This window comes from Schistocerca americana, chromosome 8 (genome assembly GCF_021461395.2).
Source record: "Schistocerca americana isolate TAMUIC-IGC-003095 chromosome 8, iqSchAmer2.1, whole genome shotgun sequence".
NCBI classification, from domain to species: Eukaryota; Metazoa; Arthropoda; class Insecta; order Orthoptera; family Acrididae; genus Schistocerca; species Schistocerca americana.
In genome coordinates, this window is record NC_060126.1 from 407623337 (window position 1) to 407638765 (window position 15429).

A 15429-nucleotide genomic window follows, 5' to 3' on the forward strand; every position below is an offset into this window, starting at 1 on the left:
GCAGTTCAAATGTGTGTAGTCATTAAGGCTGCATCAACTTTTTTCATTACCTGATTGACTGCTGTGGCACCCTGATTAGAGAGGTAAGCTTGGATATCTTCCATGGTCAGACCATCGAGCAGGCTACTATAAATAATACCATGGAAAGGATTCAGCATTTGATGGGCCTCGACATGAAGAGGATAGCTGTGGAGGAGTGAAGATACAAGCAGTTGTTGGGCTTGAAAATCACAATTGGTCTCCAAAAGCAAAGTGCTATTATGTGAACAAGAGCAGGATTTCATGGGGCCTGCAAGTACATCAACACCTTTCTGAATAATAAACGGATTAACCTTATTAAAGGACTGATCTCCTCCAGTATGTGATACCACAATAAACTGAGGTGCAGCTGAGAGATTCTTGGAATCTTTAGCCTCATTCCGTTTACGTTTAGTAGATGTAGGCTGAGATGGTGATTAGCTCATTGCTGGTATTCCAGACTTGTTTCCTCAAGCAGTGTCCTCAGCAGTGTTCCCAATCATCTTTACTCATCGTGTATCGACAATGAGTTTCGCTTTTCCACTGACAAAACAGTTTATATGAATTTCTGGTAGCACAAGCAGTTTCTTCCTCCACCTTTATACATCTTGGGCCTGTTGTTCTCCCATTCCCTGAAACTACGAAATGCCTGGGGCTCATGCATGGTAGAAAACTTTCTTGGTCGTCCCATGTGTCTTACCTGTTCAAACGCTATACCTTATCTCTCAGTGTCCTATGTGTTCCAAGCTGTACTTTCTGGGGAGCAGATTGGACCGTCCTCCTCTGTTTGTACTGGTCTCTTGTCTGTTCAAAACTAGACTATGGTTGTTTTGTTTATGCATCTGCATGTCTGTTTGTACTGGTCTCTTGTCTGTTCAAAACTAGACTATGGTTGTTTTGTTTATGCACCTGCATGTCTTATGCCGTCTGAATACATTCCACCATCGTGGAGTACATTTGGGCACTGGCGCCTTTTCACTAGTCCAGCTGAGAGTCTCTATGCAGAAGCTCTGAACTACTGCTGTCATACCATTGTGATGTTCTCGTCAGTGGATATGCATCCTATTAGTCTGCCATGCCTGGCCACAAATCCTGTGGCTCATTCTTTGATGACTCCCTTGACTGCCAGTATGGGGTGTGTCCTCCTTCTCTGTTACCTCCCGGAGTTCACTTTCAGCTATTGCTCCAGCAGCTTCTTGCTACCTGCCACGTTCCTGGCTTCATGCAGCAGCCCGTGTTCATCTTAGACTTCATTTCCCTCTGAAGGAAACTATTCCAGATTTAATCTATCACTTTAAGTTTCTCAACCTTCGCACACAACTTAGCAATAGTACCTATGTGAACACCGATGGCGCCAAGACTGACTATGGTGTTGGGTCTCCCTTCATCATTGGCAGTGACCATTCTCAGTATCGGCTTCCAGAACTGTTCAATATTTATGTCAGAGGTTGTCTTTTGCTATCAGGCTAATCAGTACATTTGGCTGTCCATCCTTTAGTGCCACAGGTCCAAGAAAGCTTCCATTTGCTCACTGTAGAGGTAGCCACTGTCATATTCTTGTGGGTGTTCCTAGTCGAATCGGTCTGGTGGTAAATAAGGCTGCTGCCAAGGTTATGCCCTCGTATCTTGACCCACTATAGCTCTTCCATCCCTTCAGATGATCTTTGTGTTGTTGTCTGTCAGCAGGTGGTGTCACTTTGGCATCGCCACTGGTCTTCCCTTCACGGGAACAAGTTCTGGGGAATCAAACCTCTCCCAGCAGCTTGGTTGACCTCATCTTGGTCTTCTCGCCACGAGGAGACCATTTAACTAGGTTGTATATTGGGCATTGTCATTTTAGCCATTGCCATTTTTTAAGGGGTGATCCTCCGCCACTTTGTGCTCATTGTCAACAGATAACAGTTCGCCCTTTCTTGGCTGAATGCCCTTTTTTGAACCACTTACATTCTCATGTATGTTTGCTGTCTGAGTTATTCCCGGATGTTTTAGCGAATGATGTTTTACTTTCTATCCATTGTAGCAATATGGTGAAGGACATTTAATCTTCTGGTTCAGGACCACCGCTATCTCTCCAGCATGCTTTGTATACCTTTCTCAACGAAGTAGTCCTTGTTCTTAGCTCACTTTGCTTCTGTCAGTTGGGCTTAATATATAGTTACTTTCAAGTGTATTTACTTCTTGATGATCTGAGGTTGTGACATAGGTGCTTATTACCTTAGCTGTTTTTGTACCTTAAAACAAACAACTCGCACACATGACCATGGCCTCTGGCCGTCAAGTCCGAACTATCAGCAACTGCACATGATGGGAGGAGCAGTCCGAGTGGTGGGGGTAAGGAGGAGGCTGGGATGGGAAGGGGGGGGGGGGGGGATAGCAATATTGCTCTGAAATGAAATGAGGAATATCCTACTCACTGTCCTTCGCAGCCCTCCCACAGTGTGTTCCACCACACACTGAACCTATATGATATCCTCGTCCATCCCTTCTCCACCCATGCTCCCAACTCTTTGCCTCCTGACTCGTATAAATGTAATAGAACTAAATGCATGACCTGTCGCATAGTCCCTTCCATGATTGCAGTCTAGTCACAAGCATCACCTATCACAGCAAAGACAGGGCTACCTGTGAAAACAGACATGCGATCTACAAGCTAAGCTCCAACCATTATGCTGTGTTCTACGTGGCATGACAATCATTGTGCTGTCTGTCTGCGTGAATGGCTACAGAGAAACTGTGGCCAAGAAACAGCTGGACCATCCAGTTGCTGAGTACGCTGCCGAACATAACATTCTTCACTTTAGTGACTGCCAACACCAGCTTTTCTGAATTGAGCAGGTGGGAACTATCCCTGCAATGTATCCTAGATTCCCATCACCCTTCTGGCCCCCAACCTTTCCTAGTCACTGTCTTTCACCCACCCATTCCTTTCCCTGCTCCAACTTCAGTACTACACTGTCTTCTTCTATTCCGTCAGTGCACCCAGAGTCTACTTACTCCTCTCCTTTTCCTCTCCCCTGTCCCACTCCTTCACCCCCCCCCCTCACCCCCCCCCTCACCCCCCACCACCCCCGTCCAACCTCCTGACTGCACCTAACTGTCCTGTCCTATTTCCACCATGTCCCTATATGCTCCCACAAACAGCACTTTACCATCCCCCACTTCTACCCTCTTATCGCTCCCCTTCCACACCTCAGCCTCCTCCTTGTGCGCAAGTTTTCTTCTATTGTAAGCCTATGATGGCTGTAGCTGGATTGTAGTATTTTTAACTCACTGTTTTAGTTGGGTGACGGTCCTGGTCTATTACGTGGTAAGCAAGTATGCTATGGAAGCTGTTACTTCTTAGGGATCTGAGTGTTCTAAAGATCTTGTTTTAAAGTTTGTGCATTTTTTCCCTGCATGTATTAACTGTGAAGTGTTCCATGTGAGATCATATATGCCTGATTTGTTGGATTTGTCTGTGGGTGTTTCCTGTGTTCTGAGCTTTGTCTGCGTTGTCATCTGTCTCGTATCGTATTTAAAGGACATGTTTCTTTAAAATGCTGCCTGATTTGTGTACTATTTCATTATTGCAGATGATGAATATGTGCCATATTGTTTTGTGTGTGAGTTGTTTCTTGTACTTGGTCATTGTCTGTTGTTGTTCTGTGTTTCTGTGCAAGGTCGTGCATACATATGGTCTGTTCATTTACGTATTCGCTGGATCAGTTTCTCTGTCATATGGGTATCACAACCTTTTCTCACTGCTATTTGTTGTATTGTGTTTGCCTCCTGTGTGTAATTACTTGGCTTATGGGTGTTATGTTTAATCCGCGGAACATGAATTCGAAGCTTACTTATTTGTGTGTCAGTGGGTGATTTGATTGATTGTGAATCATCATGCTCATGGTTGTTGGTTTCCTGAATATCGTGGAGTCATTAATTGTTTTTTTGTATGGTGAGATCCAGAAATTTTAGTTTGTCTCTATCTCTAACGTGAAGCAAATTTTTGGGTGTAAATTGTTTATTTCATTGTGTATCTGTTTTACATGCGTATGTGGTTCACTGATCAGGCATATTACGTCATTGACATAAAGGTACCAGTACAGGACTTGGTGTTTCCTGGTTTTATTGTGTGTGTGAAGATCTTGTTCTCTGACCTGGTCATGAATATGTCGGTGAAGAGGCCACCTTTATGCAGTCCTGTTGGCAGTCCTTCATGTCGAGAGCAAAATTCTCTATTGAACACAAAGTAATTTTGTACTGTTATGGTCTTGAGTATGAGTATGAAGGCTGTTTCATCAATGTGTGTCTGGTGTGTTGCCTTGTTGTTTTAGTTTTTGTGTGGTGATTTTGATTGTTTCACCTATTGGAATGCAAGTGTATATTACAAGACTTCAAATGATATAAGGCTTGCTGTGTCTGGTATGTTTATGTTCTTGATTCTATCTCTTAACTCCTTAGTTTTCTTAAGAGTCAGACTTGATGGATATGATGTAGCTACATTTTGGCACCTCGTACTAGTTCACCATGAATTTGTTCATGTTCTTGCTTCAGATCATCCATAATTTTTGTTGTCTCTTGATTGATGACAGAATAAATATGATCCATGTTTTTTGTGTTTCTGTTAATATATATTATCTGTTTTTTTTCCCCTTCTATTAGGGCAACAGACCCATCACATCCCTTGCTTGAAGTTGGTGGTGCAGCACATCTGAGTGAAGAATCTATTAATTATTTTTTGTGGTGGACAGGACTTCTGGGATTAGAGGAGGCCCAGAGGCTCAGCAACTCTAAACTTGCTGACCTGTGGAAATTATCAGCAGCAGACAGGTATGCTTAGAGAATGAGGGTGTGTTAAGATCCCTTCAAAATTAACACATTAAAGGTGCATTTACACATTTGTGAATTTCCGTGTATTCTAAATGCATGCAGCTGTTGCAGGAAGAGGTAGGGAGGTGCATGCACCAGTGCAAAGTCATATACTGCTCTGACTGATGTGCACAAACCATCATGTGCAGGCACATGCAGTACTCGTGCACCTGTCTGCAGTTCTTCCTATTTGCTGCTTTGTTTTACTCTATCCCATTGTTAAGATTCAGTTTTTCACACACACACACACACACACACACACACACACACACACACACACACACAAAATTAAATTTGACTTTGCATTAACAGGAAGTATATGCTCTGGGACAACTGGGAAATCTGGGAATTTTTTCATCTGGGAGAAATTTGGGAAAAATGTGGTAAATTTTTAGAATTCTGGGAATCTTTATTGTTTTACTTTACAGTTAATTTTTTTGTAGTTTTTACTGATAAAAACTAATACTCTAACAAAGAATTTTACTTTAGCCTGCTATTCCAGAATAATACTGCAGCAATAAGACATAAAGAAGAGGATGTTGTTGTTGTGGTCTTCAGTCCAGAGATTGGTTTGATGCAGCTCTCCATACTACTCTATCCAGAGCAAGTTTCTTCATCTCCCAGTACTTACTGCAATCTACATCCTTCTGAATCTGCTTAGAGTATTCATCTCTCGGTCTCCCTCTACAATTATTACCCTCCACACTTCCATCCAATATTAAATTGGTGTTTCTTTGATGCCTCAGAATGTGACCTACCAACCAATCCCTTCCTTTTGTCAGGTTGTGCCACAGATTCATCTTCTCCCCAACTCTGTTCAGCATATTCTCATTAGCTACGTGATCCTCCCATCTAATCTTAAGCATTCTTCTGTAGCACCACACTTCAAAAGCTTCTATTCTCTTCTTGTCTAAACTTTTTATCGTCCATACAAATACTTTCAGGAAGGACTTCCTGACACTTAAATCTATACTTGATGTTAACAAATTTCTCTTCTTCAGAAATGATTTCCTCAACAAAGCCAATCTACATTTTATACCCTCTCTACTTCGACCTGTTATTTTGCTCCCCATATAGCAAACCTCATCTACTACCTTAAGTGTTTCATTTCCTTTGCTTTCTCCGATAGAAATACAATGTCATCGACAAACCTCAAAGTTTTTATTTCTTCTCCATGGATTGTAATTCCAGCTCCAAATTTTTCTTTTGTTTCCTTTACTGCTTACTCAATACACAGATTGAATAACTTAAGGCAGGCTGTTCCAACCGAGCTCCAGGGAGCCAGAACGCTCCGGAGCGCTCACTGCGGCAGCTCGGAGCCCGCGTGGAGGGGGAAAGCGCACTCTGCCCCCTGGCGGCATGCAGCCGCAACTGACGCAATAATCCGTGTTCAATGACAGCTATGACTAGGTATCCTCTATTGGAGGATACCTTTCTATTCATTGAGGGGGATGGTCGTCCTCAGTGTCTTGTTTGTCATAAAGTATTTGATTCTGCGAAGAGGTACAATATACAACGACATTATACACGTCTTCACGCAGCGCACTATGATCGGGTAGAAGACGTTGCACGCAGAGAACTGGTAGCCAGGCTTAAGAACGACATACCAGGAGACGTAAGTTTAAAAACGGTTTCGTAATATGGAGGGTATTAAAACATGCAACATAGTTCGTGTTCTGTAATGCGTTTATAATTTTTAGGTGAATGAGAGCGGAGAAAACACTACTGAATCTGCAATTAGAGCAAGCTACAGGGTCACTCACATCATTGCCACCAGTGGCAAGCCGTTTTCGTTGGGACCACTCATAAAATAGTGCATAGTAGCAGTTGCAGAATGTATGTTTCCAAGGGAGATGCAGGCAATTGAAGGGGTTTGCCTGTCGAAGCAGACAATGTCTCGTTGAATCCTGGACATGGCAGTGGATTTAGAGGCACAGCTCAGGAAATAGCCGGAGAGCTTTGTTGCATTTTCGTTAGCACTTGACGAAACTACCGACATATCGGACTGTGCTCAGATTGCAGTCTTTGTGCGTGGTGTCGACATGGAGCTGCAAGTAACTGAAGAACTCTTGGATGTGGTACCACTCGATCACACCGCAACAGGACGTGACATTTTTGAAGCTGTTTGTGAATCAGTGGACAATATGAATTTGCCGTGGGATAAGCTCCATTCTGTAGCGACAGACGGTGCACCAAAAATGATCTGGCGTCACCAAGGTTTTGCTTCTCGTTTGAAAAATAAACTCGGGGACGAATTCGGGAAAGACATTTTTACTCTTCATTGTTTCTCACCAAGAGGCACTGTGTGCTGAAACAGTAGAGCTAGGTGGCGTAATGAAAGATGTCGTGAAGTGTGTGAATTTTGTGCGGCTTCACGGTATGAATCATCGCCAGTTCAAAGGATTCCTGAAAGATATGGAAGCGGAGTGTGGGGATATACCTTACCACAGTACAGATCATTGGCTGAGTCAGGGAAAAATTCTTGATGTTTTCTTTGCCATTCGTGAGGAAATATCCCTTTTTCTCGAAATGAAAGGGGAAGAAATGCGTTGTCTGAAAGATATAAAATGAATATCAGACCTGGGGTTCCTAGCTGACAACACTATGCATCTGAATAATTTAAATCTGTCATTGCAGGGCAAAGGGCAGCTAATCGTTGACATGCACGACCAAATCAAACCGTTCATGGAAAAGTTACGTTTATTTGAGAGACATGTGAGTACTGGACATTTAACGTTCTTCGATCGTCTTGCTTCTTTAAAACTACCCGAAAGTAGTACTTTCGGCGATTACCAAGCAAAGTTAAAGCAGCTCATCGCGTCATTTGAAACACGATTCCGAGACCTCACTAGTTTGGAAATGGAACTTAAGGTGTTCAGCACTCCTTTTTCAGTTTCCTCCGATGACTTGTCATCGTCACTTCAATTGGAGAGTATTGATTTGCAAAATTCAACTTTGTTGAAAGAGAGGCATTGTTCATTACAGCAAAAATCATTTCCCAAGCTTCACAACAATGCCGCTCAGATCATGTGCATATTTGGATCTACGTATTGCTGTGAGCAGCTTTTCTCAACAATGAAAGGAGTAAAAAGTAAGGAACGATCGTTTCTTCAGGATGCAACAATGAAGGCCATCCTCTTCATTAACGCTGCGAACGCTTTGATGCCTGATATTTCCGATCTTGTAATGAAAAGAAAATGTCAAGCTACAAAGGCCCAATAAATTTAGTATGTAATTTCTTGTAAAACAGTTGTTTCTTATTTATTTATTGAACATCATATTTCCTGGTGTAGCATGTCACCACTTCTTAGCAGCTAAGAGTATGAGGTTGTCGATCTTGTAAGATGCAGCTGGCACATCAAAACGCTTGCCTTGCCGCCTGCCTCAGCCAGCCGTGCCACGTGCCAGCCCACTAGAATGGTCACAGCGAGCGACACGGCTCCCTGGAGCAGGGAGCGCTCCACGGCTCGCAACGGAGCCGATGAGCTGGAACAGCCTGACTTAAGGGATAGGCTACAACCCTGTCTCACTCCATTTCCTATCACTGCTTCCATTTTGTGCCCCTCGACTCTTCTAACTGCCATCTGATTTCTATACAAATTGTAAATAGCCTTTCGCTTCCTGTATTTTAGCTCTGCCACCTTCAGAATTTGAAACAGACTATTGCAGTTAACATTGTCAAAAGCTTTCCCCAAGACTACGAATGCTAGAAACGTAGGTTTGCCTTTCCTTAATCTATCTTCTAAGATAAGGCGTAGGGTCAGTATTGCCTTCCTTGTTCCAACATTTCTATGGAGTCCAAACTGATTTCCCCAAGGTCGGCTTCTACCAGTTTTTCCATTTGTCTGCAAAGAATTCGCCGGCCGGGGTGGCCGAGCAGTTCTAGACTCTACAGTCTGGAACCACGCAACCGCTACGGTCGCAGGTTCGAATCATGCCTCGGGCATGGATGTTTGTGATGTCCTTAGGTTAGTTAGGAAACAAGAGAATAATACCATAATAAAACTTCACTTGTAGAAAAAATGCACCAACAACAAAACACAGCATACACACAATTGTGTGTCGACAGCAAAATTTGTCAGAGACTATGCAATACTTCGATGTGCCTTTCTCATGAGCCTTGTTCTGATAAGCATGACAAAGATTACACAGTACAACTGCGGTCGATGTGCATGATGTCACAAATGTTTATATTTCTAATAGATTGTGGGAAAATATTGTGAATGGTGGTTTGAGAAGCATTACTTAAAACTAAATTTCCCCTTATGCAGGATTAATTATGTTATGCGTGATAGTGCATAATGAATTTCTTAAATCACATAGTGTTAGACTCTCATTTATTACTTAACACTGAGGATGAGCCACTTAGAAAAATTTCAAGTCCAAAAGGCCAGCCATTAATTAAAATTTTGCTGGCACGTTTGTGTTTGATATATCGTAGAGGGTAACACACGCTAAAAAAGACCAAGTTTTAAGGTTAGTTCTTCCATATTTTGTCTGACACACGGTATCGCACCTAATGGCCCATTAAAATTGGCATCCTACCGTAAGAACCTTAATGTTTCCCAGTTCCATCAGTCCCTCGCCCTCACCGATCTAATTTCATGTAATCATACAATCCAAGCTCAGTCCTACTTCTTAGTATGTACTCCTTTCGTAAGATCCTTTTACTCTTTGACCCCAGCTTCCTAAATGCCATCACTGCAATAGGAACTGTTGTCCAACTATTGGAACGGCATTCCCAACACCATCTGTGGGACCTGTCCCAGGTACTCCTGTCTTCTGCCTGCATGGAACTACCTATAGCTATGAAAAAGCCTACCACTCTGATCTCTCTTCCCCTCAGACCCTCATTGCTCTCCAACCCTGCCTTGCTGCCTTACTCGGCTTTCCATGTCCCCAGAAACATCCTCCACCCTCTGTGAAACACACTACTCTTAAACACTCATTCTGGAACACTGTTGTCAGTCTTTCTGCAAAAACTCCTAGACCTGCAGAAGTACTGGCTTTCTAAAAACCTCACCTTTAGCCCCAAATCTGATTTCAACCACACTGGACTTGTAAAGGGCCTTCTTTCCTTTACTATTTCTTTGGAGTGACAACATTTCTTCACCACACATCTCACTGACAACAGCCACTCTAACTCTATATAGAAAGTTGTTTACAACAGTCCCAACCTTCCTCCAACTGTGATCCTCCTTTCCCTTCCACCCAGTCATGCCATTGTAATTTTTCAGGTATTACTCACTTCTAATGTGGTCTTACCTCTCTTTCCTGTATCCTTCCTTGGTGAGCCCAACATCAGTCCTAGGGAACACACTTGTATCCTTAACCTGAAAAACAATCCAGACCTTAATGTCCTTCCTGCAGACAAAGGCTCCACCACAGTGGTCATGAACCATAGTGACAATATGGTTGAGGGTCTCTGCCAGTTTTCCAGTACCTCTCTTTACAGACCTTATCACCATGACACCATCCCATAAGTCCAATATAATCTCAAGCAGCTTCTCAAAGCCTTAGATCCACATCAAAATCTGACAGCTGAATCCATCTCCCACCTCACACCAGTAACCCCATGCACTGTTACTTTTTACCTACTCCCCAAAATCGACTAAAGCCATTCTACACATCTCCCTGCAGGTCATCCTGTTGTGGCTGGGTACAATGCTCCCACAGAACAAAACTCTACTTTTGTTGACCAACACCTCCAAACTGTTGTCTGTCGGCTCCCATCCTATATCCAAGATGCTGCTCACTTCCTTCACCACCTCACCATAGTGCATACCCCATTACCACCAAATTCATTCTTAGCCACTGTGCATGTGATGTCCTTGTACACCAGTATCACCCATGTCCATGGCCTTGTGGTTATGAAACATTACCTTCCCTGATACCAAACACACCACCTGTTTCCTAATCCTCCTAGCCAACATCATCTCAACCCACAAAATTTTCAGTTTTGTAGCCCAAATTTGCAAACAAATCTGTGCTTCTGCTGTGGGTACTCACATAGAACCATCCTATGCAAACTTATGGGCCATCTACAGGAATCCTTCCTATCCAGTCAATACTTAAAACTCCTTCCCTGGTTCAGATTCATTGATATTTTCGTGTCTAAACTCACAGCAAGGACAACTTCTGCTCTTACCTCCATAACCTCAACACCTATTCCCAAATGCACTCATCAAGCCACAGAGCATCACCATCCATTGATGCTGCATCTGCAGAGGAAAGCAGGAGTTGCTGAAATATACTGATTCCCTTACCAGAGCATTTACTGGCAAACAATATCCTATTTAGATCATCCATAAAGTCTCATGTGCCATCTGTTCTTCTGAAACAAGTAAATCTGTTGTCCAGCTGCTGACCAGTACTACTGATCATCCCTGGCCTTGAAAAGCTAACCATATCATTCACCAGAATTTTGACTACCTCATGCCATCCCCTGAGATGAGGGATATCCTACCCTAAATCCTCCCCACATCAAACAGAGAAGTGTTCTGCTGCCCACCCAACCTACAAAATATCCTTGTCCACCCTTATTACAACCATACTCCCAATCCTGCACCTCACTTGTTGTTCCAAGTGCAAGACCTGTCCCATACACCCAGCCAAGTTATAGCCAGCTATGCTGCAATTACTGGCAAGCTGCAAACAAGACCACCCAGTTGCTGAACATGCTGCACATAACAACACAAATGTCTTCATCGGCTGCTTCATTATGTGAACCATTTTGGTTGCTTTCTTCCACCACAAGTTTCTCTGAACTACACAGATGGGAATTCTCTCTCTAACACATCCTTTGCTTTCATAATCCCCCAGGCCAAAACCTCTGCTAACCTGTTCCTACTGCCTCACCTTGAGCATTTCCCTTCTCTCACCTCTCCATACACTCCTCCATCCAGATCGTGCACTGCCTTCTCCCACTACTCTTTCTGTCCCTTCCCACCAGGTGGAAATTCTTCCTCTCCCCTTCTTCTCCCCCTTTCCAATCCCTTTCCCTTCTCTCTCCCCTCTCTTTACCCCTCTTCTCTCCTTTTCCCTACTCCTCTTTTTGCCCCTGTGCACTTTTAAAAAACTTCTTCCACCCTTTGTGAAACACATCTCTTCTTTAAACTCTCTTTGTTGTACCCTCTGTACATTTTTCGTCTTGTTGTGTGGCTGTGAAGTCATCCATCCAAAGACCTCTCTCTTTCCCGGTACTGTCTCCTTTTTGTCTTTCCGTACCCCCATCCCACCCACATCAGCTCAGGCAACTGCTTTCAATAATCAGATATTAATAATAGCCACAGGGCTGTGTGTTTGGGTGGCTATGTAATTGTGTGTGTGTGTGTGTGTGTGTGTGTGTGTGTGTGTGTTTGTCTGTGTACGCGTGTGTGCGTGCGTGCGTGCACGCGCGCGCGTGGGTGTGCGCATGTGCGTGCGCGTGTGTCCACATTTCCTGAAAAAAGAACTAGTGCTCGAAAGCTAGTGTGAATGCTGTTTTCTCATGTGTTGTGTGTTCATTGATCCGCTTCCCCATATTTTCCCCATTTCTCTTATTTTATTGCTCCATCCAGGAATTTGTGTTATTGTTGTACTAAAGAGTCATATTTTCTTATTCTTTTTAATTATTATTTCAATTAAAAGGTTGAAATTGACATGAAACATCCCAGAGAGAGTTGCAGAGAAGAGCTAAAAAAAAAAAAAACCTTGTGAAAGTGAGTTATGGTGATCCATGGAAAAGTCCATCATAATGCAATTCCCCTTGAACTTTCTTTCATCACATGACTTTCTTAAAAGATGTCTTAATTCCAAGCCCAATCTATAGTTCCTTCGTAGTTCGCACAGAACCAGTGAACCAAATGGGATTATCTCAATGATTTTCATTTTTCAATCTGTCTATGTCACAAGGTGATAATTCTGAGAGATCATTATTAGCTTCAGTCAATGAAGCCTCACAAAAGTGCCATCCAAGACGGCGACATATGTTACTTCAGGAGTCTATTGCACTCCTGAAACACATTTCTTCTTCTAAGGCAGATACTCTTAAAACTAAAAATAAAAGAGCTTCTGTATAATGAATGGAACACAGCGAATTCTGTGCAAAGTTTTCCTTCAAAATAATGTGCACTAATTCATTTTACTTTATCATTGCATACAACTTTTCTTCGGCTCTTATATTTTTATGTAAATTTATTGTTTTAAAATTTTTTTTAACATTCTGCAGCAGATACTGAACTGTCCTGTGGTTCATCCTGTAATATGAATTAACATTTTCCAGAAAAAGTCTTTAGTTCTGTATGCAAGGAAAAAAAGTTTCTAAATGTTGATCAGTGTTCATGGACTGAGTCCATATCCTCCATTTCTTCTGTTCTTACAAATTCAGTGAACCACTGTACAGTCAAAACAGTTTCAGTAAAAGAGTGGAGTCATTTTTTTGTAAGCTGGCTCACAATGAACCCTCTTGAGTACGCAGTCACAAGATCAAGCAATAGTAACTCATTTTAAAGTGTTGTGTTAACTAGAGCAGAGAGCAGCCTTCCATGGAACATGTGTGTTACGCTTCACAAAATGGACATCATCAACATATAAGAAATGTTCAGAGCAAACCATTAACTTTCACCGTGAACACCGAATGAAAAATGACGCACAACAGTGATCACAAAGGTCCACACCATTGAGATCAAAGGCAAACTCCTTGAGAGTTACAAACAATGCAGGACATTTAGCTAGGTATCCATTCTTAAAGAATGTATGTAGAATCGTATTGGTGCTACAATACGGATCAGAACGTGTGGAATGTCGTAGCATACAGCTGAATGCGAAATTGGCTGTCGTGGAGTGTACTGTGAAACTAGCTATCCTTTAATGCGTAGCTGCAGATAGTGCAATAACGTTTTATAGGCACAGAAAAACCAAACATCCAGAGGGTGAATTTGTCCAGTGGTTACAGGTGGTATGAATTGCAATGTCCTACACTTTTAAGGAGGGATAGTTTGCCCTAAAGGAGTATGATTTTTGTATGCAGACCAGTAATCAAGCAAAAGAAAATTATTTTTACTGTCTATTGGCCAAAAACAGTGTTCAAACCATAGTTGTAGTTCTCTTAAGCCCATTTTCCCATTCTTCCTTGCTGTGACGTAAATATTCCCTACAGCCCTAGCAAGATCATGCACCCAAGAAATAACTATAGGGGACAAAGCACCTCCAACTTCTCGCAGCACAATAAATAACAACAGCCAATTTACCATCCACATTAACAGTTCTCATAATTGTCTACAAATGTGTTAAGGCATTGATCTTAGTTGATCTTGATATAACTTTTCTTGGTACCTCTAACGTCCAGGGATCCTTTCATGTGCATTTCCTCTTCAAATCCCTGTTGGTCAGAGTTGAAAACAAATTCCTTACTGAATGATGGGATAAGTTTATCTCATCTACAAATTTTCAGGCCGATTCCACAGTTTTCTTTGCATCACGAAGTTGATGCTTTGTTTGAAATTTCATTATCTTAAGTCTTCCAATTCTGTAGCACTGTTTGAAATTATGCAACCGTCCACTGCTTCCCTTTAAATCACTGTAATCTATGTCGCATGCAGTTTGATGGGCATAATGTAGAATGTCACTATCATGCACATCCTGTAAATTGGTATCGAGCACTCTTGAAACTCACTGGAGGTGGGATTTATGGCTCCCTGTTCGACAAGGATGATGAACTACATGGCTGGACACTTGTATCTGTATCACTTTCACTTGTTAAGCACATTTCGTCATCACTGAACTTGTCATGTACATTGTCTGCACTATCGAGCATACACACCACCACACATTTCACTGACTCATCTTGCAAAAACACTAATATTTCATCTGCCCGCTCTTTTTCACTCTGCAAAATTCATTGAGTTCCTTTCTGAAAAAATCTCAACTTCGGCAACTGTTGTTGCAAGATATAAGCAGTGTTTGCTTTGTTTATACCGTATTTACTCGAATCTAAGGCGGACTTTTTTCCGGTTTTTGTAATCCAAAAAATCGCGTGCGGCTTAAAATCGAGTGCAAAGTAATCGGAAGTTCTGAGAAATGTTGGTAGGTGCTGCCACAACTAACTTCTGCCGTCGAATGTATGTAGTGCTACACAGGCATGTTTTGCAGGCACAATGATAAATACTGGCGCCAAAACCTCTGCGCCAGTAAACGAATTGAGAGAGAGAGAGAGAGAGAGAGAGAGAGAGAGAGAGAGAGAGAGAGAGAGAAGGTGGAAGACGAGCTTTTTTCTCCGCCCCGAGTTTCGACCACTGCATTTTCATACATTATCCAACCAAGTAAATACAAATTCCATATTGTTCATCTTCGAATGTAGCAGCATTTCAATGTACTGCGAAAATCCGACTGGCACGACTGTTTGGGATGTTTGTCAATATGGCCAACTCTACGTTCTGAATTTTTTTCCTACCTGTGAGAAGAGATGGTTGCTAATAGGAACTTTTTGAATTGTGTATCACATGCAGTATTCTCTTCACCATAAGAATAATATGAATATAAACATTTGCCATGTATTATTTCGTGTTTGCTGCTATCTCATTT

At 42.3% G+C, this 15429-nt stretch overlaps 1 protein-coding gene across 2 annotated transcripts in view; it reads left to right on the forward strand.

Moving 5' to 3' along the window:
• LOC124545358 (DNA replication ATP-dependent helicase/nuclease DNA2-like) overlaps positions 1–15429 on the forward strand; it is a 152709-nt gene that overhangs the window by 80977 nt on the left and 56303 nt on the right. For both annotated transcript variants that reach the window (XM_047124261.1, XM_047124262.1), the window contains one exon: positions 4660–4827. In XM_047124261.1, coding sequence (XP_046980217.1) covers positions 4660–4827 — 168 coding nt within the window. The remainder of the gene's footprint in view (positions 1–4659; positions 4828–15429) is intronic.